At 40.8% G+C, this 27,581-nt stretch overlaps 1 protein-coding gene across 1 annotated transcript in view; it reads left to right on the forward strand.

Annotated features, from left to right (window-relative positions):
* Nucleotides 1–11,628: 11,628 nt before the first annotated feature.
* Nucleotides 11,629–27,581, forward strand: part of Cpr67B (Cuticular protein 67B) — a 37,822-nt gene continuing 21,869 nt past the window's right edge. Inside the window, exon 1 of the mRNA XM_065230551.1 lies at nucleotides 11,629–11,799. Coding sequence (XP_065086623.1) covers nucleotides 11,773–11,799 — 27 coding nt within the window. The 5' untranslated portion in view covers nucleotides 11,629–11,772. The remainder of the gene's footprint in view (nucleotides 11,800–27,581) is intronic.

A 27,581-nucleotide genomic window follows, 5' to 3' on the forward strand; every position in this document is an offset into this window, starting at 1 on the left:
GCAAATTTAAGACCAAATTTTTTTTCGAAAAGCTTGCCCATCCGTTCACCAAAACGCAGATTTTCCATCAGAAATTTTCAATGTAGCTTAAATTTAAATAAAGCTTGTGCCTTCATTTACCAGACCAGTGCAAGTTTTCCACCAGAAATTTTCTGTTCATTTTATTTATCAGAGCGATGTAAATTTTGCACCAGACATTTTCAATAAAGCATGCTCCTCCATTCACCAGAACGGTGCACCAAAAATAGTCAGTGAAGTATGTTTCACCATGCACCTTTGTGGTGAAATTTTCAGGCTTTGCCTCTTTATGCAAATGAAAAATGAATAAACCCTGCTTCTACATTCACCACAGTGTTGAAAACTTTCCACCAGAAATTTTCAGTTATATTTGCACCTTAGCGTCATTCAATTTTTCCACCAGAGTTATTTATTTTGATTAGATGCACCACTTTGATGATATTTTTACACCAGAAATATTAAATAGAAAGCTTTTTCGTCGATTTACCACCACGAAGGTGAATTTTTTCAACCTTAAATTTTCCCTCCTCCTCTTTTAACCCAATTTACCCTCCCAATTTACACCAGCAATATTTTGTATGTGGTGCAATTTTTTGACCAAAAAATTTTATTGAAGTTTGTCCCTTCATGTACCTTTGTGGTGCAATTTGCAGGCACCATCTCAAAGGCATTGACGCCATGAAAGGTTTTCAGTGCCCATATATTATGAAATGAAGTTATTTTACCTTGAAATCAAGTTATCAAGAAATCAAGTTATCAAGAAATCAAGTTATTTTATATCATAATTTTGTAAATGTGGAAATAAAAATCTTATTTATAAAAGGAGGGGCAATTGACCCACCTTGCCCCACCCTGTGCACGCCAGTGAACATAATGCAAAAAATCTGTATGATTACAGATACATCTGTATATGTGGCATCACTGATAGCGAGTCGTTACGGCATAGATCAGAGGTCCAACGATGCCCAGTGAAATGTGCCCAGAGAAGCTGAAAGTCATCGTGGAAGGACTTTTTCCGAAGCACGACCCAACGGCCTGGCCACCTACACCGTACGGATAGGGAGAGGGAGAGCAGTGGCAAAAAGATTGAAGGTCAAAAAAGGTCCCAGTCCCAGGATATGTTCAGGATTGTGCTGCAGAAATGCCTTGAAGAGTGTCACTTCCTTGACAGGTGGAAGATACAGAAGCTAGTATTGCTGCTGAAACCAGGAAAACCGCCTGGGAATCCAGCATCGTATAGGCCTATATGCCTGCTGGATACACACGAAAAACTCTTGGAGAGGATCATCCTAAACACGCAGACGAAATGCGCGGAGAGTGAGCACGGATTGTCGGAGAGGCATTTCGGTTTCCGGAAAGGGAGATCAACGGTGGATGCAATTCGGTTGAGAATGGCGAGAAGTCGTCCAAACAGAAGCGGATAGGAGATCGATAATGCGCCGTGATAACGATCGACGTCAAGAATGCTTTCAACAACTGGGAGGCCATCGCCGAAGCGCTGCACAGAATTAGGGTCCCTGACTACCTGTGCAGGATCCTGAGGAGTTATTTTCAGAACCGGGTTCTGGTCCACCAGACAGACATGGGACATAGATCGATTAGGATCACAGCGGGAGTTCCACAAGGATTCATTTTTGGTCCAACGCTTTGGACGGCGTACAACGGCGTGCTAACGCTGTAGCTGCCCATAGGAGTTGAGATCGTTGGTTTGGCGGACGACGTCGTCTTGATGGTAACAGGCGTGACGCTGGAAGAGGTGGAAGTATTGACAATCGAGGCGATCGACATGATTGGTAACTTGATGCAAGGAGCGAAACTGCAGATAGCCCACTACAAAACGGAAGTGTTATTGGTCAGTAACTGTAATGCGATGCAGCGTGCAGAAATCACCGTCGGAGAGCAAGCCATAGCCTCGAAGCGTGTGTTGAAATACCTGGGAGTGATGGTCGATGACCGGTTAAATTTCAACAGCCACGTCAAATATGCCTGTGAGAAGGCATCGAAGGCCATCAACGTGATAGCTAGTATCATGACGAACAACGCTGGTCCCAGTAGTAGCAAAAGGCGTCTTCTGGCCAGTGTGTCGTCGTCGATACTGAGGTATGGAGGTCCAGCCTGGGTTGCAGCGCTGGAAACTGGCGGAGGACAGCGAGTGCTACAGGCGAAGAGAAGCCGGACGAGTACAAAAAGTTGTGAGAGCGGAGTCGTTGGCTAAGTGGAAACAAGAGTGGAACACGGCGAAGAACGGTAGATGGACACATAGACTAATACCGATTCACCCAGGTCGAAGTGAACAGAGGGAAAAGTCAAGTTCGACCAAACGTAGTTCCTGTCTGGCAACGGCTGCGTCAGGAAGTACCTGCATCGGTTCGGACCCCTCTGTTCGGAGTGTTGCAACGTAGGTGAAACACCCGAGCATGTGGTCTTTGACAGTCCAAGGTTCGAGGCAGTGCGAAGGGAGATGCCCGTCCTTAACGTTGAGAATGTCGTCAATAAAATGGGTCGAGAAGAGGGCACTTGGAATGTCGTCAACAGAGCAGTCACGCAGATTATGTCGGAGCTGCAGTGTAATTGTAGAGAAGAGCAGCGACCTAGCAACGCCAGCTAGCGCTGAGAGTATGAGTTGTGCTGATTTTGTGTATTTTTTGGATCAAACTGTACTTTCAAAAACTTACGAGTATGTTTGCAAGCTTGTTTGTACTCTTTCGGTTTAATCAAAATGATCGGGTGAGTCTTACGATTATCCAGTTTGTTACTGTTACTGGTGCCGCTGGGTGCACTGCTTCAGGTTGGCGTTCCGCGTTGTCGCCCCAGCTGAACTCCGATGACGGTCAGCTGAACGTATGACAGGTGACAGTAAGGAAAAAAGGGGACAAACTACTTCCGACGAGGAACAACAGAACGGATAGCGAAGCAACAAGCGAAATAGAGGCTACTCCAGCGAACATTTGTTATTCTAAAATTTATTAATACCTAAACGATTCAATTTGTGATAGTGAAGTTTGCCTAATTAAAAGCACATACAGAAACATTCCTAAACAAGTAACAAACATAGATTTCAAGCATATCATTTGCACACGTAGAACACCGTAAGTGTAAGTTAACTAACATATAATTTGTTAATCTATTCCTAATACACTGAATTACACTTGCAGTTTAGAGCTGCACTAAATCGAAAAGATTTGTTTATGTGCTGCTCAAAACCAGGTGTCCGAAACGTATAATTTTTCATTCTGCCTGCCGTAACAAATCTTTAAAACTTACGATATGAGTGCGGGTTGTACCGGTGCGAATGAATCCACGCTCACGCTGGACATGGATAAGACGGATAAGACGTGAACTGCTCGCGCCCCGTTTCTTTCGATAATTTTGTGCAGTGTGACCAGTGCGATAGCTGGTGGCACATGCGTTGCGCAGGAGTGACGGGGTCAGTAGCCAAAAGACCATGGACTTGCCGCAATTGTCTGCCAACGAGTATCAACTCGAAGTCCACCAATAAGTCAGCCCGAATTGCCCTGGAATTGCAGAAGCTAGAGGAGGAGCGCGCAATTCAGCAGCGCGCAATGGAAGCGGAGAAAAGGGCCATCGAAATGGAGAAAAAGCTTATGCAGGAGAAGTATACTCTGCTGGAGGAGCAACTGCAAGAAGAAAATGACAATATGAGCAACCGCAGCCGGGTGAGTCGACGAGCAAGCTTGCAACGAGTGATGCAATGGGTGGATCACCAACCATCTAATGTTGCGCCAGAAGAAGAGGCTACCGGAGGAATTCCATTGCAAGTGGAACGTGGAAGTGAACTGGTTGAGGGCAATAATATGCCAGGAGGTCGAGCAACTAAGAAGTCGGAAAATATGAATCATATGGAGTTGCACCACAATTCGGCGCAGCCGCAGGAAACAACGACATATCGGTCGCAGCTTCAAGGGAGTCAGCAGCAGTATACAGACGCGATTCCCAAAACGGTTCCGAAGCGACAGGTCAACGATCACGTTACACAAACCGTAGGTAACATTACCCAACCCTCGCCCCCCGTAGTGCCAACAGGTAAACCACCAATTAATCCTACTATGAATCCAACATGTTCCGCTCAACCGAGCTACAGTTCTTATTAAGATCTGCTAGCAAAATTGGGGTCAATTAGTCCGCTACTAAATTATACAAGTTCGGCACGACCTATTGGGAGCCTATTCTTCCAGGCCATCCCACCCCTAGGGTTACTCTCTCCACACCTTTGGTGAGGTACGAGATTCAATATGCTACTCAAGCCAATACCTGTCAAAATGTCAATAAAATCGAACCAAATACATCTTCTGCTTTCCCGGCACCAAGAGTGCCCGTATCTGGTCCTTCCCCCTCGCAGTTAGCCGCCCGACAAGTAATGGCTCGCGACTTACCCACATTTTGCGGTAATCCCGCGGATTGGCCAATATTCATAAGCAGCTTTAACAATACTACGCTGGCTTGTGGATACAACAGTGCTGAGAATCTCGCTAGTCTCCAGCACTGTTTGTAAGGCCATGCCTACGAATCTGCCAAAAGCCGGTTACTGCTTCCCGAATCTGTTCCACAAGTAATCGATACCTTACGTCTGTTGTACGGAAGGCCCGAATTATTGATAAGTGCTTTGCTACCGAAGGTGCGGAGTATTGCAGCGCCAAAAGCGGAGAAATTGGAGACCATCATCGACTTCGGAATGGCAGTACGCTGCCTGTGCGACCATTTGGAAGCGGCTGGACTACTAGAGCACCTTTCTAACCCAACCTTGCTGATGGAATTGGTGGAAAAACTACCGCCACACACCAAGATGCAATGGGCGGAACATATGCAGCGGTACCCGGTTATCAATCTTAAAACCTTCGGCGATTTCATGCACGGAGTGGTAACAGCGGTTAGCAGAGTAACAATGTATGTTGGTGGGAGCAGCAGTGGCCAGCAGAAGCACAAAGGAGCAGTCAACAGTCACCTTAGCGGAGCAGAACCCATCTGTGAGTCAGCGAGCCAGAAGGAGCGTGTATGTGTTTGCTGTTAGAAATTTGGTCATCGTATAGCAGAGTGCCCGGTGATCAAGTCGTATACCGTGAACGGTCGATGGAAGCTCGCACAAACAAATGGTCTATGCCGGAGTTGTCTCAACGCACACGGTAGGAAGAGTTGCAGAAGTGCGACACAATGCGTGATCGAAGGATGTCAATTCCGCCACCATCCACTGCTGCATTCAAACCGTTCGAGCGGTCAGCCTACGCCAAGGCTCTCAACGGTGCAGAATCACACTCATCGACAATATAAACAAACTCTACTATTTCGTATTGTTCCTGTCATCATCTCAGGACCCCGAGCGTCCATCGAAACGTTCGCTTTCCTGGACGACGGGTCAGATCTATCGCTGATTGAGAGCAGCCTGGTGGAACAGCTCGGTATCGATGGATGGACGAAACCGTTGTGCCTCAAGTGAACAGGGAACGTTACCAGAGTCGAGTCGGAGTCGAAACATGTTCGAGTTTCGATTAGAGGGGCGAACAGTCAGAAACAGTTCACCCTCAATGACATTCGTACTGTGAAGGAGCTGACTTTGCCGGAGCAGAGCCTTAACTACAATGATCTTGTGCAACGTTACCGTTATTTTCAGGGTCTGCCAATTGTCAGCTACGAGAAGGCTGCTCCCCGCCTGTTAATCGGCGTAAATAACGTGAACCTTACGGTACCACTGCAAGTGAAAGAAGGCAAGAAATGCGAGCCTATAGCGGTAAAGAGTAGGTTAGGATGGAGCCCAACAAACAATTTTAGCTGCAGATTAGCTTATACAGCAAAAAATTGGCTTATACAGCTAATTTTTGCCTGTATAAGCTAGTCTGCAGCTAAAATTGTTTGTTGGGAGCCTCTTCGATGGAAATGGTAAGGAGGCATCACATACGCTGAATTTCCATGCCTGCAAATGTACGAGTGACCAGGAGCTACACAATGCGGTGAGAGATTATTTCACGGTGGAGGATGCTGGTGTGAAGCCAGCACCAGTGCCGGAATCTGATGAAGATAAACGCACAAAGAGAATTATGGAGCAGACGACTATACGAGTAGGCGAAAGATTCCAAACTGGTCTATTGTGGAAGTACGATGACGTGGAGCTCCCAGATAGTTACAACATGGCAGCCAAGCGTTTCGAATGTCTGGAGCGCAAGATGGTTCGAGATCCTACGCTACGGAAGAGGAACTAGAACGAGCTGATCCGAGGCGCGTATGGTATCAACCGCTGGGTGCAGCAACAAATGCAAGGAAACCCGGTAAAGTCCGTCTAGTGTGGGATGCGGCAGCTACAGTCGATGGAATATCACTGAATTCCATGCTGCTTAAAGGTCCAGACCAGCTTACGTCGCTTCCGGCCGTGCTACTTCGTTTCCGGCAGTATATGGTGGGAGTTTCTGCAGACATTAGATAAATGTTCCATCAGCTGTTGATTCAAGAGTCAGATCGTCATGCTTTACGATTCCTATTTCGGAGTGATCCATCGGAACAATTGGAAATCTATATAATGGACGTGGCGACCTTCGGAGCCACCTGTTCACCAGCGTCAGCGCAATATGTAAAGAACACAAACGCTGCAGAATTTGCTGATGTCTTTCCACGGGCGGTTGAAGCTATTTTGAAGAATCACTTTGTGGATGACTTTCTCGATAGTTTCGAGAGCGAAGAGGAAGCGGTTCATGTTTCCCAAGAAGTGAGAACCATACACCAAAAAGGAGGTTTCCATCTCAGAAACTGGCTATCAAACAGCGCTATAGTGCTAAACGAACTGAAGGAAGAGGAAACTTTGGGAACCAAGATCCTCTGCGTGAGTCCAACAGACGGATGCGACCGAGTATTAGGAATGCTGTGGCTCACGGATGAAGATGAGCTGCGGTTTTCGATGAAAATGAAGGATGAAGTTCAGGAGGTAATTTGTAGAGGTGATCGGCCGACTAAACGGCAGATGCTGAAATGTCCGATGGGGATCTTCGATCCATTGGGACTTCTGAGCGTGTTTCTCGTTCACGGCAAAATACTTCTTCAGGATGTATGACGAGCTGGCCTGCAGTGGGACGAGAAGGTGCCGGAAGCAATATTCGACCGATGGATCAGGTGGACTGGACTGTTTCGTAAGATTGGTGACCTACGAATCCCCCGCTGTTACTTCAAGAAAGCGACCACGCAAACATACGATCAACTTCAACTTCACATCTTCGTTGATGCAAGCGAAGCTGCATTCTCCGCTGTAGCTTACTTTAGAGTGGTCAACGCTGAAGGTAAAGCCGAATGCACAATAGTTGCTGCCAAGACGAAGGTCGCACCGCTCAAGCCACTTTCAATTCCACGCTTGGAACTACAAGCAGCAGTCCTGGGAAGTCACTTGATGTGAAGCGACGATTTCTGTGGAGTGATTCCGCGACTGTATTAGCTTAGCTGCGAGCTGACCACCGCCGCTACAAACAATACGTATCGTGTCGGATTGGAGAGCTACTATCAACAACGGACATCGCAGAATGGCGATGGGTCCCCAGCAAACTCAACCCTGCGGATGCGGCAACAAAATGGGGGAAAGAACCCGTGTCCTGAAGTCACTGACGAGTGGTTCAGAGGCCCGCAATAGCTTCGTCTCCCCGAGAACGAATGGCCGAAGCAAACCAAGGAACTGGTGCAACTAAAAGAGGAACTACGGCCCTGTTTTGTGATACAAGGTTCAACAATTCCAGCTACCATAGTAGATTTCTGTCGATTTTCGAGGTAGAGCCGGCTATTAGGAACAGTTGCGTACGTGCACCGTTTTGTGGACAATTGCAGGCGTAGAAGACGAGGAGAAGAAACACAATCATCGTATCTGAGCAAGGATGAGCTGAAGAAAGCGAAGAACACTTTGATGCAAATGGTGCAGTGGGAGGAGTATCCTGAGGAGATGAACTTGATACTGGGAAGAAAAATGGAGCTACACAAAACGAGCGCCTTGTACCAGTTGACGCCAACAGTGGATCAATACGGAGTTCTACGGGTCGGTGGAAGAACTGGAGCTGCGCCACATACTACGTTTCATGCCAAGTTTTCAGTAATTCTCCCGAGAAAACATCCAGTAACCAGTTTGATGGTGGATGATTTTCACCGAGCTTTTCGCCACAGGAACTCCGAAACAGTGGTGAATGAAGTTCATCAATTCTACTATATCTCTCGGCTGAGGACGGTTGTGAAGCAAGTAGCGGCTGCTTGTCAATGGTGCAAGATGGCGAAGGCAACACCGAAGGTACCGCAAATGGCACCACTCCCTATGGCTCGCCTGTCGTCCTTTACCCGACCGTTCACGTACGTTGGAATTGATCTGTTCGGCCCGCTGTCTGTGAAAGTAGGAAGGACTACTGCAAAACGCTGGATCTGCTTGTTTACCTGCTTGACAACTCGTGCTGTCCATGTGGAGGTTGCATACAGTCTTTCCACACCGTCCTGCGTGAAGTGCATTCGCCGTTTCGTTTGCCGCCGTGGAACGCCAGCGGAGATTCAGGGTGCAGAGAATCTGTTACGAAAGCAGATTAAGGAAATTCACAACGGACTGGCAGCAACTTTCACAAACACAGATACCAAATGGATCTTCATACCACCAGGAGCACCTCACATGGGCGGTGCTTGGGAAAGAATGGTGCGATCGATAAAGACGGCCATGCAGACCGCTTACAACAACGATCGAAAATTGGACGACGAAGGATTGGAAACGCTGGTCGTTGAAGCCGTGGGTATCGTTAACATTCGACCGCTTACGTACCTGCCACTGGATGCTGAAGAAAGTGAAGCCATTACACCGAACCACTTCCTGATGGGAAGCTCAAGAGGCGTACGCCAACCAACTGTAGCCTTTAGTGATCCAGCTTCTGCAGTGAGAAACTCCTGGAACCAGATTCAACACCAATTGGACGTTTTTTGGAAACGGTGGGTACGGGAATACATCCCAATGCTGACGAGGTGGATGAAATGGTTCGGCGATGTCAAACCCGTAGCTGAAGGAAACCTGGTCCTGATTGTCGACGACACCCGCAGGAACGGTTGGATTCGTGGACGCGTTAAGGAGGTCGTGACAGCGAAGGATGGAAGAGTTCGACAAGCTGTTGTACAAACTGCGAGGGGGATATTACGAAGGCCAGTATCCAAGTTGGCTGTATTGGAGGTTGAGTCAGGGGGTAAAACTGGGACCGGTGGCCAGTGTTACGGGGGGGAGGATGTTGCCGCTGGGTTCACTGCTTCAGGTTAGCGTTCCGCGTTGTCGCCCCAGCTGAACTCCGATGACGGCTGTCAACGGTCAGCTGAACGTATGACAGGTGACAGTAAGGAAACATGGGGACAAACTACTTCCGACGAGGAACAACAGAACGGATAGCGAAGCAACAAGCGAAATAGAGGCTACTCCAGCGAACATTTGTTATTCTAAAATTTATTAATACCTAAAAGATTCACTAGTAGTGAAGTTTGCCTAATTAAAAGCACATACAGAAACATTCCTAAACAAGTAACAAACATAGATTTCAAGCATATCATTTGCACACGTAGAACACCGTAAGTGTAAGTAAACTAACCTATAATTTGTTAATCTATTCCTACTACTGAATTACACTTGCAGTTTAAAGCTGCACTAAATCGAAAAGATTTGTTTATGTGCTGCTCAAAACCCGGTGTCCGAAACGTATATTTTTTTCATTCTGCCTGCCTTAACAGTTACTGTTACTGTTACTAATATGTTTACTTGTTCTAGCACGACTATGTCTTTTTACAACATCCGCACTCGCATTTTCTTGAAAAACATCATCATCATCATTATCACTATTTTGGAATTTACGTTTTTTTGAGTCTGATATTTTGGTCGGATTCTGACTCAATCTTCCTAACAATTTGTTTGTAACTATTATAACTAGATTTACTGTCGTGTCTAAAGGCTAATTTTCAGGAACAGCAGCCAAAATTGAAGACTCACCACAGCGAACGGTAGGTTTAGGTATAGGCTGAGCTTCATTCGTCATTTGAATCGGAATTAGTGGTAAATAGTTGTCTACTGATTCATACTGCAAGCATTTGTGAAACCGGATTCGAAAAACGGCGTCTCATTATAAATATTAGAATAACATTCCATTGATTTATGATAGATCACTTTCGATGTATTGGGAATTCAAATCATCCTAATTCGTTTACGTTGATATGATCATATCAGTTGTTCAACCGGACGACTGTCTAATTAGGAATATACCAGATCGCCCCATTCTGTAGTATCTATGTGGTCTTTGGTTTAGCAAAGCCATCAGCGCTAATGGATTGTTTGGGGAGCATTCAAGTTATCGTTGATTGCATTTATGTTCCTGTTGATTGTTTTTATCATTATAGTACTATGTAGATGATCCAATCAATCATTAAACTAGTTTATTGGTGAATTGGTTTTATAGCTGGTGACAAAACATCCTTCAAGTGCTACTTTGTTTTTGTACCAATCATCTTGATTTAATTTAAAATAACTGTAATAGAATTCCAGGTTCACCATTTTTTTTTTCAGATAACGTAACCATCATAGCACAGTCAGTAAAGCACAGTTATAAGCAGCTGGGTGAAATACCCGGTCTCGTCGAGTAATTTTTCGGATTGGAAAATTCATCGACTTCCTCTATGCCCAGGGATTTTACTTGCTACACAATTACACTAACGCAAAAATGGTACAGGTTTAGAAAGAGACTCTCAATTAACAACTCTGGAAGTGCTCAATGAACACTAAGTTAAGAGCCGGCGTAAAGTCCCTGTGGGACACAATAAAGCCAAAAAAGAAGACGCCACCATGGATAATTTTATACCACCCACCTCTATCACCCATGTCGGTCGTTCCAACTTGGGAGTCCAAACTACGCTGTGGTTGGGGTTGACTGACTTTCGTGCATCCGATCGTTATAGTTTGTCAAGGAATGCGAATCGTCCACCCATCAGTGAATGTTGTTCTGCGGAAACCATCCACACGCGCACCCATATGAGTTCTGTAGTTTCTCAAACTAACTTGAAAACAAGATCGTTGAGCGGGAGGAATCACCCCGCGAAAAAAAAACGGACAGAAACAGAAACAGAGCCCTGATTAGCTGGATTCGTCCATGGTTCTGGATAAACAGAGCCGTCGAGCAGTGGGATAGGAAGGAAGCTCCCGTCCAAAAAGTGTTGATCGTGTCAAGTCGTGCTGGTCGTTTTCTTCAAATGGCGACGCGTTCTTCGCGAGCAAGTGCTTGATCCCGAAGCCAAGCGCGCCCTGTGCTGAATGATATGACGGTGGCTGGTGACGAAGACGGCCGCAACGAAGAAGATGTCTATATAAAAAGCCGGGCCTGGGATGGGCCGCCCAGTTATTGTTTTTAGAACCGGCGACTGACGAGGTCGCTTCCAGGATAGGTAGTGGCGCATTTATTGCTCCAATTTTTCACGGATTGCATTCCGGAGCGCAAGTTCACACGCGAGTGCATCGATTTTAATTCCAGCCAGCAAAAGACCTTGAACAGTGAAGAGAAGCACGCGAGGAAAGGTCCAAAGCAATTTATGCAAAGACGTAGAACTTTTTCGGTTCCAGTGAATTTAAGAGAAAGAAAACGGTGAAGAATCGAAACGCGATAAACCGAAAAAGGAAGAGTGATTGAATTTTAATTAAAAAGCGAAACCCTAGTAGTAGCTGAACTGCGTGGCGTGTGTGTGTGTGTGTGGGGGATTGCAGATAGATTGCAGACCAGGAGAATGTTGCGGATTATATTGGTTCTGGCGGTAGGTGTTTCAGATGCTTTTGTTTGATTGGGGGTTTTTGGGCATGCGGTGAATTATATGCTGATTTTGGACGATCGCTCCTGAGTGTGGGGTCGAGATTGAGTGACGTTAATTGATTCTCGGTTCATTGGTTATTCGAAATGCAATTGAGTGATCTTGCAGGGAAAAACGTTGAAGGTATCAGCTTGAAATGAAGGATGATTTTTTTTACAATTAATTTATTTTTCAATGCTTAAATTCGGATGCTTTGTGGAGCCAAAGTCCGTTAAACTTTTTACAATATTTCCTAATACTTAAGTTACTAGAAGAGAGGTACGAATACTCGCGGCTTACTCGAGGATATGGGCTACAATCTATTAACAGGTTGGGAGGGGATCAAGGAAAAGGTACACAAGGATGCCATTGATGTATTTATCTCCATCGCCGTTGAATTGCTGTTTTCCGACGATTGGCCGTGGGAATTGAAGGATGATATAAAATGCATATTATTGATTAATAAATAATAAATTTTTAGCATGAAATGTAAGGTTCACTGCACTTCTACATTCAAAGTGTTTTTATGTTACTTCATACGCGAAGTTTGTGATTTTCAGAGTTGGTTGGAAATGCTATCTAACATGAAGCTTTAGTGTGATAATTTATTAGCTAGAGAATGGTCTTAAAAGAGGGTAGGTAGATAGTTCCGTTAGAGTACAGCTGTATGAAAATTGAATAGAAGTTGAAAATGAGCGAAGGGCCATTAATGCGACAGTGCAAGTCAAGCATAAAAATACTTTGAATGTAACAACTCAAGGCGGGAGTAGCCGTCAACAATGCTGATGATGGTACAGTACGCAACAACCACCCTACTGCTTTCTCTCTGAGATCACTAAGTTGGTCATGACAAGAGGAGCAACACTATGGTTGGGTAAAGAAAAATTGCATTATAACACACCACACTGGAAATGCTTTCGGCAACTTGGGGATTTAGGCAGTGATGAAACGTCGCTAGAACTATTCCACAGCCGCAGACAGTATTTGAGCAAAGTCAAGCGCACACTTTTTACCTGTAGATTTGAAGACATGCTTCAAGTCCCCGCGTACATCGTACGGGTTAGGCAAAAGATGTGCGTTTGACTTTATACTGTCGCATTAATGGCCCTTCGCTCATTTTCAACTTCTATTCAATTTTCATACTGCAGTACTCTAACGGAACTATCTTTCTACCCTCTTCTAAGACCATTCTCTAGCTAATAAATTATCACACCAAGGCTTCATGTTAGATAGCATTTCCATCCAATCCCCATCACATCTAAATGTTTCATGTAAACATTGGTATATCAAGCTGAACATTGCATTAGGTCCTAAGTAACATTGACTGATTCTCTTCGTCGACTTTCTCTTTTTATCCCCACGACCATGTAGACATTTCCAGGTATTTTCAGTACACAGATCGATAAATGAAGCTTTTATCTAGCATCTAATTCAACAAATGATTATGGGCTCAAATTATTAACGAAACAGAAAGTCAACGAAGAGAATCGATCAATGTTACTTAGGACTTAATGCAATGTTCAGCTTGATATCATCTCAGATCAGATTAAAATAAAAAAACTGATTGCTACAATTTTGAAATCAAAATTCCCTTCTATCAAGTAATTTTAATAATAAAATAAAATATTTTTTAAAATTTAAAACTAAATTCTCAATAATGACGGTTTTATTTGTATGTCATCTTAAAGTCATCATTCTCCTGGGTGACTTGATTACTTTCTAAACACTTGTTTAGTGATTACTTTTAAAATTATGTAGAAACGTAAATATTTTTTATTGGCATTAACATGTTTTAATTTATTGACTTTTTTTTTAATTGATTTCCCTCTAATTTTATGTGGAACATTTCCAGCAAATAAAAAATAATAATTTCAGACTCATCCTTTTACACTAAACATTATCAAAAATTATAGAACAACAGCTTAGTGAAATTTTTCATTGTATTGTTTATAATTTTTTTAAATTAATTTTTTCAAGTTCAAGTTCAAGAAAATATTGTCTGTTCGAAAATGTTTAAACAAATGGTTCAAACATTTTTGTTAATTTTTAAGAGTGCAACTTGAGTATTTCACAGAAGATAGTGTTTTTCTAAAGAAAAATGTTCAAAAGATATCGAGGTGGGTATTTTTTTTTTAATTAAGTTTAAACCATCTTGCTGCTAAAAACAAATCCATCCATGGAGGTTCTGTTTATGATCACGATATTATACTTGAGCAATTCGCAAAATTTCGTGTGTAAGGATTTCTTTTCCAAGATCTCGAATTTCATGTATTAGGACAAATTGTAAAGGTTTCCTTCAAATTGCAGATCCTGGATTTAGAAATAATTGCAAGATTCCAGAAGAAAATATATGTTAATATTTCGGTCTTAGGTACTAACAGTTCTTGGATTCATGCAAAAGTATAAAAAATCCCAAACTTTATAAGACACAGAATTTATTTTCCAAGATTGTGGAACCTCAAACATTAAAATGTTCAGATCCTAGAGCTCCGAACTTGGACAAATTTAAAAGATTTTGGACTCATAAAAACATTTCGATTTTCAGCCTTTTCAAGAATCATCAACATCTGTATCTTTGAAAAAATATTTGAAATCCTAGACCTAGGTAATTAAAAAAAAAAAGTTTTGAAATAGGAATACAACCTGGAGAACCTTGAATCGTTTAAATAGTCCCTAAAAACGACAAAAATAGCCCAAAAAAGTCAAAATGGCCAAGTGTTTTCAAAATTTCAAAATGGCCTAAGCACGCCAACATAGTCCTGAAATTCAAAGTCTTGAAATGAACACCCCTGTAAGCACCAAAAGACCCTTGAAAACTAAAACTTAAACTCTAAAATGGCGTTGAAATTTCTAAATGGCACAATATATTTAAAGTAGGTAAGATTCCGTTGGAGGTTTAAATATTATATAAAACATTTATATAATTTTAGTTTATTATTTTGAATAATTTGTGATGCAAGCTTCTTTGGGCAGCCTCGCAACCCATAGATTTAGAAACGCTGTTCTACAGATGTTCGGTAAAAAAGACTACAAGGGACAGCACTATGGGGTTGTACGCAATAGCGGTTCATATTCTTTAGAATGACTATGATTGCCCTGAAAAGGACCTTTTGATATGAATTTTAGTTGTGACATGTTCAGAAATTTAACTCTTTTGAAAAATCTTGGTGGCCCTGAAAAGATCCTGTTTCACGTCATGGTTCTTCTCTATGCCTGTTCAGATAAATTAGTACTTTTATTTATTTTCTCTGCTGCGTTAAATCAATCGAGTAGAAATAAGAAAGGATTTCGGTGACGCGCTCGAATAATTGAAAATTCGATAAATATTTAATCCAATAGCTGGAAAAGTCTTTACAATTAATCGTTAATCGAATAATTGGACTTCTAGGCATCCCTAGAAAAAAAAATGTAATTTCATGTTTTTCGGTGGTCCTTCGAAAATGTCGAACAGCAGAATTGCAACCAGCAAGTGTAATCCAATGACTATAACTATGACGACAACTGAATTAAGGGACTTAGAAGCAGAGGGGTGAAAGTCAATTCTCTACATCGATTTCCTCTTTTGATGACCATACATTCGCACTATTTCTGATATGCTCTTCTATCAACCAGAACAACAAACGCATCAATGAATGAGTTTGCCGTCGAGTTAGTAACGAAACAGAAAGTCGATGAAGAGAATCGATCAAAATCACTTGCAACCCTGCTTCCAAGTTTGGTAACAAGATTACAACACTGGAGACCATTTTGTGTGGTCTTTAGGGCGTGTGGTTCTGAATATGGTGATGAGTGTGCAAAATGTTACGCAATTGCATCCTCCCTATTCGCACACGCCCGAAGATCGAAGACGAATGCCCCTTTGACTTGTTTCGTCTACTAACGATTCTCTCAAGATAGTGTTGGGGAAGCAGCATATGCATGTACGTAATTGGTGGATTTGTTAGTTATTTCGACGCTTTTGGACAATGCTTGACATTGACTTTTCAATAGTTTCTTGTTGAAAATAAACAGTCTGAAGCATTGATATCGATGCGTAGAAATATTTCTGATCGATTGGTGATAAAATTATTGAAATTGGTCCAGGGGCAGCTGAGTTATAAACATTCAAAATCTTTCATAATTGCGTTACATGTTGCATTTTCAGTTTTCACTAAGTGTACCCCCATATAGAAATCACAGACGTAGTCCTAGGAGAATTCCAAAGGAGTTCTGAGAAAATTTCTTAGTATAGTTCCATCCGCATTCTGAAGAGTATTCCTGGAAATATGACTCTGAGGAGAATCCTGAGAATTTCCCTCTATATTTTAAGGGAGTTTGGATTAGAACTCAGCCAGGTCGGTAATTTTTTGCCGAGATTTGAACAGCCGAGCGTTCCGCAATTAGTTTTACTGAGATCTCCGCAAACATGTCGTTTGTTTGCTGAGCAAAACTTTTCCTGAGACTGCAACGAAACTTCAATTTTGCTAAGATTAAATTAAGTGTGAATTCTGATAATAATGATCTCCTTAAAAAACTTTGATGAGAATGGCATTTGTAGGTATTCCAAGATATTCTAAGAAAGTTTAATTTCCCCACCAGGATCCTTTTGTGCGTGAGCTTTTTTGGCGTTGGACTACCTCTTTCTGGGATATACTAAGGTGCAAATTAAAAACAATGTGTAACAAAATAGTGTCAGGTCTGAAAAGCCTATAACTTGACCATTTATGGTTGAATTTAAATTCTTATTCCACCATTTGATTTAGATTTGATGTAAGATTCGTTTGGTATAAAAATTCGAGTAGTTTATCATTAGCAAACTATTGAAAATTGATTAAACTTTTTGGCCACAGTCATCAAATCGCGTACTTGCTTGTTTTGACTATCAGCGTTGCCAGACCTACCGATAAATCGGTATTTGTGCCGTTTTAAGCCGATAAATAATGACGGACAAAAGTAACGCTGATTTTATGTTTGTCATACCGATTAATACTGATTTATTGATGAGTTTCAAAGTGTTTATTGAAAGTCAGATGCACAACATCAGCAGCTCTTATCATGAGAAAAACTAAAACACGTACATTCGTGACGGTCTTCGGTGACAGTGTCGTATGACAGAGCCTGTCATATGACATTTTAGTTTGCTACTGTAATTTGATAGCTTGTTTTGCAAGCGTCGGAAGCAAAGGCAGTCGAGTATCACAGAAAATATGTCGACTACGGTGACCATTTACAAGATTGCTCAGAACACCCCGGCGGTGCCAACTGGGATTGAACCCAGGTTTGCTGGGGTGATAAGCAATCACGCTTACCACCAAACCACCGGCGCCGCCAAAAAAATCGCTCTTATCATAGGGAAAATACTTTCATAAAAAAAAACTGAACTGCTTTCCTAAGTATTCTTCGAAAATTTCATGGGAATTATACTCACAATTCCCTTGAAATACTACACGCAAACCAAAAATCTATTACAATGAATGTTAGTTCCGTTTCCTATCATCCTCTGTTCATGAACATCGCAGCGAATGTTAGAAGTTGACCATGCAGGCGATGTAATGGTTTTTTGTCTTTTTCATTTCGTGTTCTATCAACGCTTTCGACTATACCAGTAAGCTTGTAGAACGACGCACATTGTAGAACATTGTAGAACGACGCACACACTTGCCTCGAATCTCTCCAGCAGAAAAAGCATACGAAGTCGAGTATGCGAGAAAATGAGCGCTTCATGTTTGCTTTTAGGCTATCCATATTCAGGAGCATGTAGAGAGCAGTGGAGAAAGCACAGGTCTGATAATCGAAGCGTTCTTGGTTCGAGTCCAGTCGGCAATCAGATTCCTATTTTTTTCGACATAACTAGTTTACCTCACTAATACACTCTACATTTTTCGGTCTCCAATTTTCTTGCATTGAACCTCAGCTAGGTATATCGCATCCTCGGTTCATGCGGTCTCCACTAACATCCTCTGATGATGAATCCCACATAATTGTAAGCGAATCTTACATCCCTCGGTTGGGTGTACCAGAAAATTCATGGTATTTTCCTTGAAGAATTGTCTTGAACTTGTCCCTAGATTTTTTTCTTAGAATTCATCTGAAATTTTACTAGATTTTTAAATTCTTCTTCTTCTTCTTGTTTCAAAGTTCTTCATCTTCTTATTTCTCGCATTTCAAGCTTATTGCATATCGCATTTTAGCATATTGCGTGCTCGCAACTTAGTGTTCTAGGTGCACTTCCACAGTTACTAATTGAGAGCTTTCGAAGCCTGTTCCATTTTTGCATTTGTATAATTATGTGGCAAGTACAATGCTACATGCTCAGAATAGGCGAGAAATTTTTCAACTCGAAAAATTCCTAAATCTTACCGGGAATCAAACCCTGTCAACTTCAGCATGGTCCTTTGTAAGGGAGGCGATTCCCAAAAAAACATAGCAAGTTTTATCGAGGTTTTAAAAAAATCTACTAGTCTAAGTCGGGACATACGGAACCCTCATAAAACTTAAATTGTTACTTGGGTTGTTCAATGGTGTGGTGTACATCACACTTAAAAATTCGCTCACCAGAAGGCGTGATATCAAATTTGGAAAATTTTGAAGATAACTATGAGATTAATAAAAATATTCGAATTAAAGAATTTCGGAATAATTCGAGGAACTAAGATAAGGGGTTTTTCGATATACCTAGACATAGACTATCATTGTATTTTTTAAAACAATATACTTATGCAAAAACTTGCAGGTTTAATAGGCTGACAAATGTATATAGAAGTACCTACGGTACAGTATGTCGAGACATGATCAGGCTTTGGAATTGTCACCCTCATGACGAAAAACTATGAAACAAGGACAACAAGGCAGCAGATGCAACAAACTTCTGCTTGAAAGAATGATCTAGGGTAGAGCGCTACTTCGTCGTAATCGCCCATTTCCGTTCTATCGATCAGAAAAGATCAATAATATCAATGATTTCACCGTGCACAAATCAATAATAGGTTTGTTCAGATGCGTTAGTTCATTAGCTACAACATAAATCCTGTTAGAGCGCATTGTACGAATATTTACGCTCATTGTTCTCAAAACAAAAGATGCGCTCCTAGCGAATCCCCTTTTTCTACGTTTATCCGTAGGACGAAGAAAATCTAATGGCGTTTCAATGCGTTAGGACGGAATTGAAACTCGTAGAACGAATTTAGAATCAAGAAGCAGTGTTAGATTTTAATCAATATCTCAACAATTGGTGACTCTTTATGAAATCCAACGGTACGTATGGAAAGGTGAATAAATTTAAAAGTAATTTTTGACAGAAATATTCCATTTTTTGTTTAAACTCGTTCAGAAGAGAGAGGTAAAGCACGGGGTGTGCTTAGTAGGACAGAAATTAGATCAAAAACCCTATTGGGCTGTCTCTCGGCGAAACATTTTATATTTTTGTCTTTCTCTCATTTGGTCGCGAAACAAGCGTTGCCAGATATACTGATTTATCGGTATTTATACCGATTTCCGAACTAGACACCGATATACAGATAAGATTCCTCAGAATACCGATTTTTGAAATTGAATATCGACTTATACCGATTTTTAAATGATCAAAATTATGTTTGCCTACCCGCGCTCGAATTTCGGAAAAAATTACTGTGAGAGACTTGTATTTTTTTGAATAATTTAAAATTTTAAAGCACGTAAAATTCTTAAAAAAAATCATATTTGAAAATGTCATATGCTTGATACTCTTTTGACTAATGTTTCCATTTCTTCACCGTTTTTGGCTACCCATGAATCGAGAAACTGTCGATGGCTCTTTCCGGTTATTCTTAGAGAATCGCGAAATACTTTTTAAACATTATTTAACTTCCTAAAGTTTTTGTTCATGTTTTACTTCCTGAATTTTCTTCCACCTTACACCAAAATTTAATTTTCGATTCCTCCCGAAAACTTATTTCAAACACCCTTGGAAGCTTCTTCACCCATCGCTTCCATCTTCTCACATCAGTTTTTTTTCAACTTCCCCTGAACATCAGGGATGTTTCCAGATGTTTATTGCGGATTCACACTAGCTGCAGGAACTTTTAAGAAGTTCTGAAACTTCAGAAAAGTCTAGACTTTTGAGTAATATCCGATAAATTAAAGATAGTTTCATTAACTTCTTTTCAAATTCCAAAACTCGAAAATTTCAGGAAAGTCCAGCAAACTCCAGTGAACTTACGAAAACATCAGAAATATTTTGGAAAATTCACTAGTTCCAAGAACTTTAGGGAAATTTAATGGCTTTCAGGAAAGTTAAATTTGTTTCAGAGAAATGAGAGAACAGAGAGAAAAATAGGGAAGCTCCGTGAACATCAGGACAGATCAATTAATTTCAAAGAAATGCTGATATTTTAAAAAAATTCCGAGAAAATCAGGCAGTGCTCCACAAATCTAGGAAACGTAAGAGAAGTCACATGAACATTAGAACATTGTGAGAAAATTTTATGGGAAATTTCGTGCCAAGAATTAAATTTTTTTAAATCGGGAAGATCAGTGATCTTCAATGCTAATGATACAATAAATTCAAGAAAATTTTGAGAGCACTTCAAGAAAGTCCAGGTACCTTCAAAGATGATTATTGATATTCAGGTAGCCTTATTATAATCAGGGAAGTTCCGAGTACTTGGAGGATGATCAGAGAACTCTATAACAGTCTCATTAACGTCAAGAAAACTACAAGCACTTTTAAGGAATTTCATGGAATTATGGAATATTCCTAAGTCCATTTCAGGAATGTTCCGAAAACTTCAGGGGCATTGCGGTGTCTTCAGGGATGTTTTATGAATATCCGGACAATTTGCTGGATCATCTCTTTCTTCCGGAATTATGTCCTTGCTTCTTTCGACTGTTCCGTAGGCTTCTGAATGTCTCCAGAAGTTTCTTATCTACCTCAGGAAGTGTCTGCCAGCATCTTTAGGAAGTTCTTCGGTCTTCTTCTGGAAGTGTGTTTTGGAAATTTGAAAGTTTTGCTCCACAGTGTTCAAACGGTTTCAAATCGGTTCCTGATTAGCATCCGAAAGTTTAAACTCATTTGTTAAGAAACTGACCCATATAAACTTCAAATGGTTTGTGCCAAGTCAGTTTCTCACTAAATGAGTTCAAATTTTGGGAGGCTAATCAGGGCCCAATTTGGAACCGTTTGAGCACTGTGGAGCGAAAATTTCAAATTTTGCATCAGTCTAGTGTCCATAAGCCATAGATTTTCGACTTCCATTGGAAGGTTTATCCGAACTTCTTCTGGCGTCCCCTAGAACTGGCTACTTCTGGAATTTATTTCTATTTTCCGAAACTTTTCTGACTTCCTTTGGATGTGACATCCTATTTTTTTATCGATGGTTTCTATGAATATTCACTAGAAGTTTCTCAATTCATGTCTTGGTAGTTCCCGGATGTTTCTCCGACTTTTCTTAGAACTTTCCTCAAATTTCGTCACGAAGAGCTTCTTTTTTCTTTCTCTGGATGTTCCTTCAGAAGCTAATTCAAACATTCCCCGGAGTTTTCTTTCAGAATTTTCCGATCATAGTCCAAAAGTTAAAATTTTCGCTTTCAAAAACAGCTAAAATATTAAATAAATTAAAATAGTAAATACAGATAAATACCGATTTTTTAAAACCTTTGATACCGATAAACTTTAAAACAATCTGGCAACGCTGCACGAAACATCTCCGATTCTGTTGCTTGACGTTTTCCAGCACGACTTAGATTTTTCACGTACGTTGGGTGACATGATTGACGGAAACTTGACATAGTTATTGACGAAAAAAGTCTGTCATGTCATTCTCGCATTCTGTCGCGACAAAGCTACCGCTGGTCGATTTCTACTAAATGCATGTAGCTTTGCATAAGATAACTGGACTTGTGTTGTTTTGACGGGATTTCCTCTCTGACTCGAAGTAGCTTAAATCTTGGTGCTGAACTTCGTGTTTGGAAGTACCTAAATAATTTCTAGTAATGGGTATTTTTGGATACCAACAACCGATGTTTGACGCCATTTTGGAATCCGAGATGGCGGCCATTGGTTTAGAAAAACAGTCAAATACCCTACAATATGAAGATTCTCGGAATAGGGGTGACGTGTAGACACCGACAATCCGACATGACACTTAATTCTGACTTATGTCCGAAAATCGTAAACGACCGAACTGTCAAAATTATAGGATTTTTTTAATCTAGTTAAAAATAATTCGTCCAGAATAGATCAGACACGAACCAATTCATAACTTTCGCATGCGGGTTCATGGCTTAGCTAAATATTTCCCGCGAATACGGAGCCAGATGTCATTAGTGTGCTTAGGTCAGAAAATTTAATGTTTTTGCTATGGTCATTCATATCGGTTTATCGGTCCGAAGATATTTTGGAATCCAAAATGGCAGCTTTTGATTTCAGAAAACTGTGAAACACCCTACAATATAGGTATTTCAAAATCTTTTAAATCCAACATTTTTAAAAAAATCTATTAAATACCTAACAATATTCAAGTTATTTTGCTTGATAAATATTAATATGTTTGCCTTTGTTTACATCTTCTAAACACTGCTCACAAATTGGCGACTTTTTTCCAGAGCAAAAATGCGAACTCGTTCATGACTTTCTCACTATTTGATTGCAATTGCTAATCTTTTGTAAAGTTTGGAATAAACTTTAAAATAGTTATCAAGTAAAAAACTAAGCAACATCAAGTCAAACGGTCGAAAATGCTTTTGCTGCTTTCCCTCAGACTCGATTATTTTTATGTTTAAGTTTTCTTTGTTGAGGATGTTTACAATCATTAGTGATTATTGCAATTAATTAATTGCACTTTTTCATTGGTATGAATACATTTGGACAGCCTTTAAAGATACACTTGTTTTATTACGTTACAATTTATTTTAAGAATAACATTTTGCGTGCTGAACCCAATACTTTATCTTTCGAACGAATCAGTTTATGGAACGTATGCCTTGTTTTGGTCCTGATCGTTTGATTTTTTTTTTGACAGCTCCAGTTGGATTTTTTTTGACAACCATTTCGAATGACTCCGTGTCACATAGTTTCCGACGCCATTTTGTAATCCAAGATGGTGGATATTTTCGGAACGAAGACGACGTGTTGATGCCGAAAATCGGAATGCAAAAATTCCGGATTCCAAAAACGGCGTGATACATCGATTTTACCTCTATTCCCTAGTAACAAAAATTCATGAAATGATGTTGAGTACACTGTTATATAACCAAAACTAGTCATACAAAGGATAAATGAACTGTTATAGAACATGTGTGTTGCTTGGCTTGCATTTCACATTTTTTTATTAAAACAGAGGGCTACCATCTTAGATTCCAAAATTGTGTCAGACATCGGTTTTTGGCCTTTATATACCGTTCTCATTCCGAAAATACCCATATTGTGGGGGTATTTGACTTTCCAGTATATCTGTAACCGCAAGCCTCCGTCGTGGAATTCAACATGCCGTAGGACAGCAGACAGTCTCTAGCTGTCACCCGATTCCGAAAATACCCCTATTAATGGGTATTTGACAGTAATTCCAACTTTTCCTGTAACTGGAAATTGCCATCTTGGATTTTAAGGCATCTATTTTCGATCTATAGGCGTCATACCGATTCCAAAAATATCTACTTTGAAGGGTATTTGACAGTAATTCCCACTTTTCTGAAACCGGATGATCTGGATTTCAAGATGGCGCCGGACAGCGATCTACGGTTTTTAAACACCATCCCGATTTATAAAATATCCATATTGGAGGGTATTTGACAGTATTTCCCACTTTTCCAGAAACCGGAAGCAAACATCTTGCATTTCAAAATAGCGTCGGACATCGATTTACGGTATTTAGACGTCATCCCGTTTCCAGAAATACCAATATTGAAGGGAATTTAACAGTATTTCCCACTTTTTTTTTGCTGAAATCTGGCGTCCGTATGGATGGATTCTTGTCGTAATGCTCCTTATTAAATGCCATTTTAAATTTGGTTTGTTGACGAATGAAAAGAGACAGAACCCATATATTCGGACATGAGCGAGGAGGTCATAAAGTTGTGGGTATGAAGTTGTGTTTAGTTCACAGCTGAGAGTGTGAGCTGACTTACTTTGTCACAGGGAACAGTATGAGCGACATAGGACTAGAGTAGAGAGTCGTGACTAAATGGATTCTTGATTTTGCCGTGGTTTGTCGTGTGACAAGGAATTGTTGTTTAACGAGAATTTTCCAGGATGACCATCACATTATCTTGTCGCAACTCAATGACAAACGGGACAATTCCCAAGCCTGGACCTTATGCATAGTTCCAGTTGGGATGTAATAGCAATGAAACATAAGGATTGTTTTTCTATGTATAATATTTATTCACTTCTCCAATGAACCCCTGATCCCCGGCAATCGTCCCTGACAGTACCACTCCAGCAATAAATTTCAAGTCCATGAGCAGTGATACTTATTCAAGCGTCTGGCGCCTACTGTAGAACCAGTTCCGCCACAATTTCTGTACCGATGCCAAAACCGAGATGTAAACGGTGCATTCCAATCCGATGGAAATTTTCACACGTCCTTTTATAGTAGATTTAAACCAAGGAAACAAATATCCACTACCCATTCTCCGGACCGTTGCGTTGATGTATCATCGCAGCTTACCACATAAATTTCAACCCCATTGTTGACGTTCGCTGTTTGGTGCCAAAAATTCTTTTCCGTTGAAACGGTCTTGACTTGAGCGTGACTGCGATGATGCATTGACTCGCCTACGCGCACGCATCATCAGACAACTGTTTACACCTGAATATCAATGACATTTATGACAGCATCACGCTGCTTGATCTTGACGACCACTTTCAGAGGCTGACACTAATAACGATAGATCGGACATCCATTTTGCGTTTCTCGGATCCCCTCTCGTTCCTTCACGTCTCGGTAATGGTCAACAATAAAAACCACTCATTAATTGTTGCTGCTTAATGGTTTAATCTTGACGACCGTGCCGGTGTGCCAGCAGAGGCGAGAGATGTCAACAAGTTGTTCTCCTACTTGTCTTTTAACACCTGAACACCACACTGGCAAGTGTAGTGGCAGGTGCTTGACGAAGCGAAATCAATCAAACGGAAATTTTGCTTCTTTTAGTGCTAGTCAACGGATCTGGTTTGTGCATGTCAGTCAGCTGGGAATTGAACCCGGCGAGATTAATTGCGATGTTCTTCGGTATGTAAATTAAATCAACTGGTTCACCCGCTTGTAATTGACGCTTTTAGATCATAAATTAGATACCTGCCACGCATTATTGAACTTGCACTGCGAGTATCAAGATCGAAGAAGACAGCAGAAATTCCAGTTCATTGTGGTAGCACGTGCCGGTTAGTCATTTCGCTTTCTGGTAGGTTGTAGGCACTAACTTTGCGGCATTGTTGCTGTGCCCAACTTATTATGTATGCAGTCATGAAAGCAAGTGGAATGGCGCAGAAATGTAATAATTTAAATTGTGTGGCTTGAACGACGCAGAAACAAGAAACCAGCATGACGAATCTACAAAGTATCTGCGTGAAATTCAGGACAAAGAGTTCGTAAACATTGGGCCAGTTTGCTCCAGTTTTGCGGCATTCGTGTCCTACCGATCAATATTTACGATTCAGATGGATTGCTTCTATGCAAATCACCTTGAAAAACTGGTTCGCTAAATATCTAGAACAAACGGTTAGAACAAACATATCGTGCTATCTTTAATTGCAAAAATCGAAAAAGTTGCATTCAAAATTTATCACGATTCTCCATCCCTCGATCAGAATGTTCCATTTAAGATGAGGCAATTTCATATCCCTATCGGAGATCGAATGTCATATCAATGCGTAGAATATATTAGCAGGATTTTTTTTCCGATCTGAAGTAGGCGGGATCGTTCAACTTTGTCCAACGCACTCTGGAACCAGAACGATTATGGTTGCAGCAAGCCTAGAGATTATACGAGGACAACACTCTGATCATGGGTACCTTCTCCTCTTGGAAGGCTTTTCAGTTCGACGACCAGTCAGTGTGTGATAAGAAGGGATAGCTAAAGAAGGACTCCTGCGAAAAAGAACATTGTTCGAACCAGTTTGTTGTTTGTTGTCGCATCATGGGAATGGGAAGAAAATGGATTACAGCAAAACCTAGGAGGTACAGGTTGCTAGGGTAGAATTTTGCTAATTATTTAATGAGATCAATTTGTACCACGCTTAAAACACCGCCCAGACCAAGTTAACCTATCATATGAATAACAAGTTTTTCGAATGGTTTCTGTAACGGTTAAAATTAAAGTTTTTGCTATCGCCGTGCTAAGACTGCCAACATAGGGGTAGCTTCCGGGATAAACATTTCTGATGCAGCCGTTGGATGCCAGTCAGACGTTTCTAAAGACGCTCGTGTTGTCGAAGCATTTCTTCTATCGTCGGGATGGTTACCACGCCAGAGTACACGTTGCTCCTCCTCACTTTGCTATTGTTGGATTGAAAACATTGTCCAGGCTACGCCAATATGACCATTGCACAGTGGTTGAAAAGTCCATTTTGACGCTCTTAATTAATAGCACCATGGCACGTTGATTTAGAGTAATGATGGCTTCAGCAATGTTGATGAGTATGACATGCTTCATCTTTTGAAGGCATGGGTTTTATGATTCATCCCCCTAAAAGTGAAATGAAAAAAAATATGTTTTCACAATGTCGAGATAAATGGTTGACGTCTTCAGCAAAGTTGTAGCAAACATGATTACAAATAACTTTGCTCAAGATATAAAAGTCTTAAATTTCACTCAAATCGAGATAGAGAGCGTTGTTTGAGGACGGACCTCTAAAAACACGTTTTTCATCAAACACATATTTTCTTTAATTTTAGGTCTTCACTATGTTCAACAAAGTTGATTGGTATACTAAAATACACATCTTTCTAGAACATACTATACCTACATCATTTTAATAGGATGAGTTATTGATAAATTTTCTTCTATTTTCCTCATATTTTGGACTTGCGTATCTTTCTTAGGTGCAAGAAGGTGCAGATGAAGTCAAATGCATCTAAAACTGCATTAAAAGAGCTTTCAAATGGTGGTAAATTTGTCCGTCCACAACCGTCTGCTGGGGAGTTGTGATCAAAACAAGTCATATCTTTACTTTGTTTTATGACACAACCAGTATAAAAAAGATAATCAACTTCAATATATCCACATATTTTTCTTGAATAAATTCTTTTTGATGATCGGTTTTTGCATTTTTGTTGTCAATATTTTGTATTGTATTCAATTATCATCATTATTATCATAATCATAACCATAAATATCATCATTATCGTTTTCTTCAGCTTCTTCTGCTAGCAACTATTTAGCATCGCTCGACAATGGTTTCTCGTGCTATTTAGGCCATCCACGAATTCTAGCAATCAATGGATCTGCTGATACTAGGAGCCAGTTCAATAGATCACGATTTGTAAGCGATCTTGTTTCCTCGTTATATGTTAAATAAAAGTTTTATTCATTTATTCGTTGTTATTTTGGTTAAATACATGTACCTCTTCCAATCCTTGTTCCTTGCCTCCTGTGCTATATTTTTCAGAAAGCTGACCGATTGGAACAAGGAAATTTTTAATCACGGCTGATCCATGTAGAAATACTTTATGAATACTAGCTGGCAAGTAATACCAGGTTCGATAGGTAGGTGTCGATTAACAAAGCCAAAGATTGTAGATCTGCGTATTCGGGTATAGGATTGCTCAAGGACTTCTTCAAAGAATGAACCAACT

The sequence above is a fragment of the Ochlerotatus camptorhynchus genome, unplaced genomic scaffold (assembly GCF_037179485.1).
Source record: "Ochlerotatus camptorhynchus isolate MF236.1 unplaced genomic scaffold, CSIRO-AGI_Acam_v1.1 ptg000330l, whole genome shotgun sequence".
In the NCBI taxonomy this organism is placed as follows: domain Eukaryota; kingdom Metazoa; phylum Arthropoda; class Insecta; order Diptera; family Culicidae; genus Ochlerotatus; species Ochlerotatus camptorhynchus.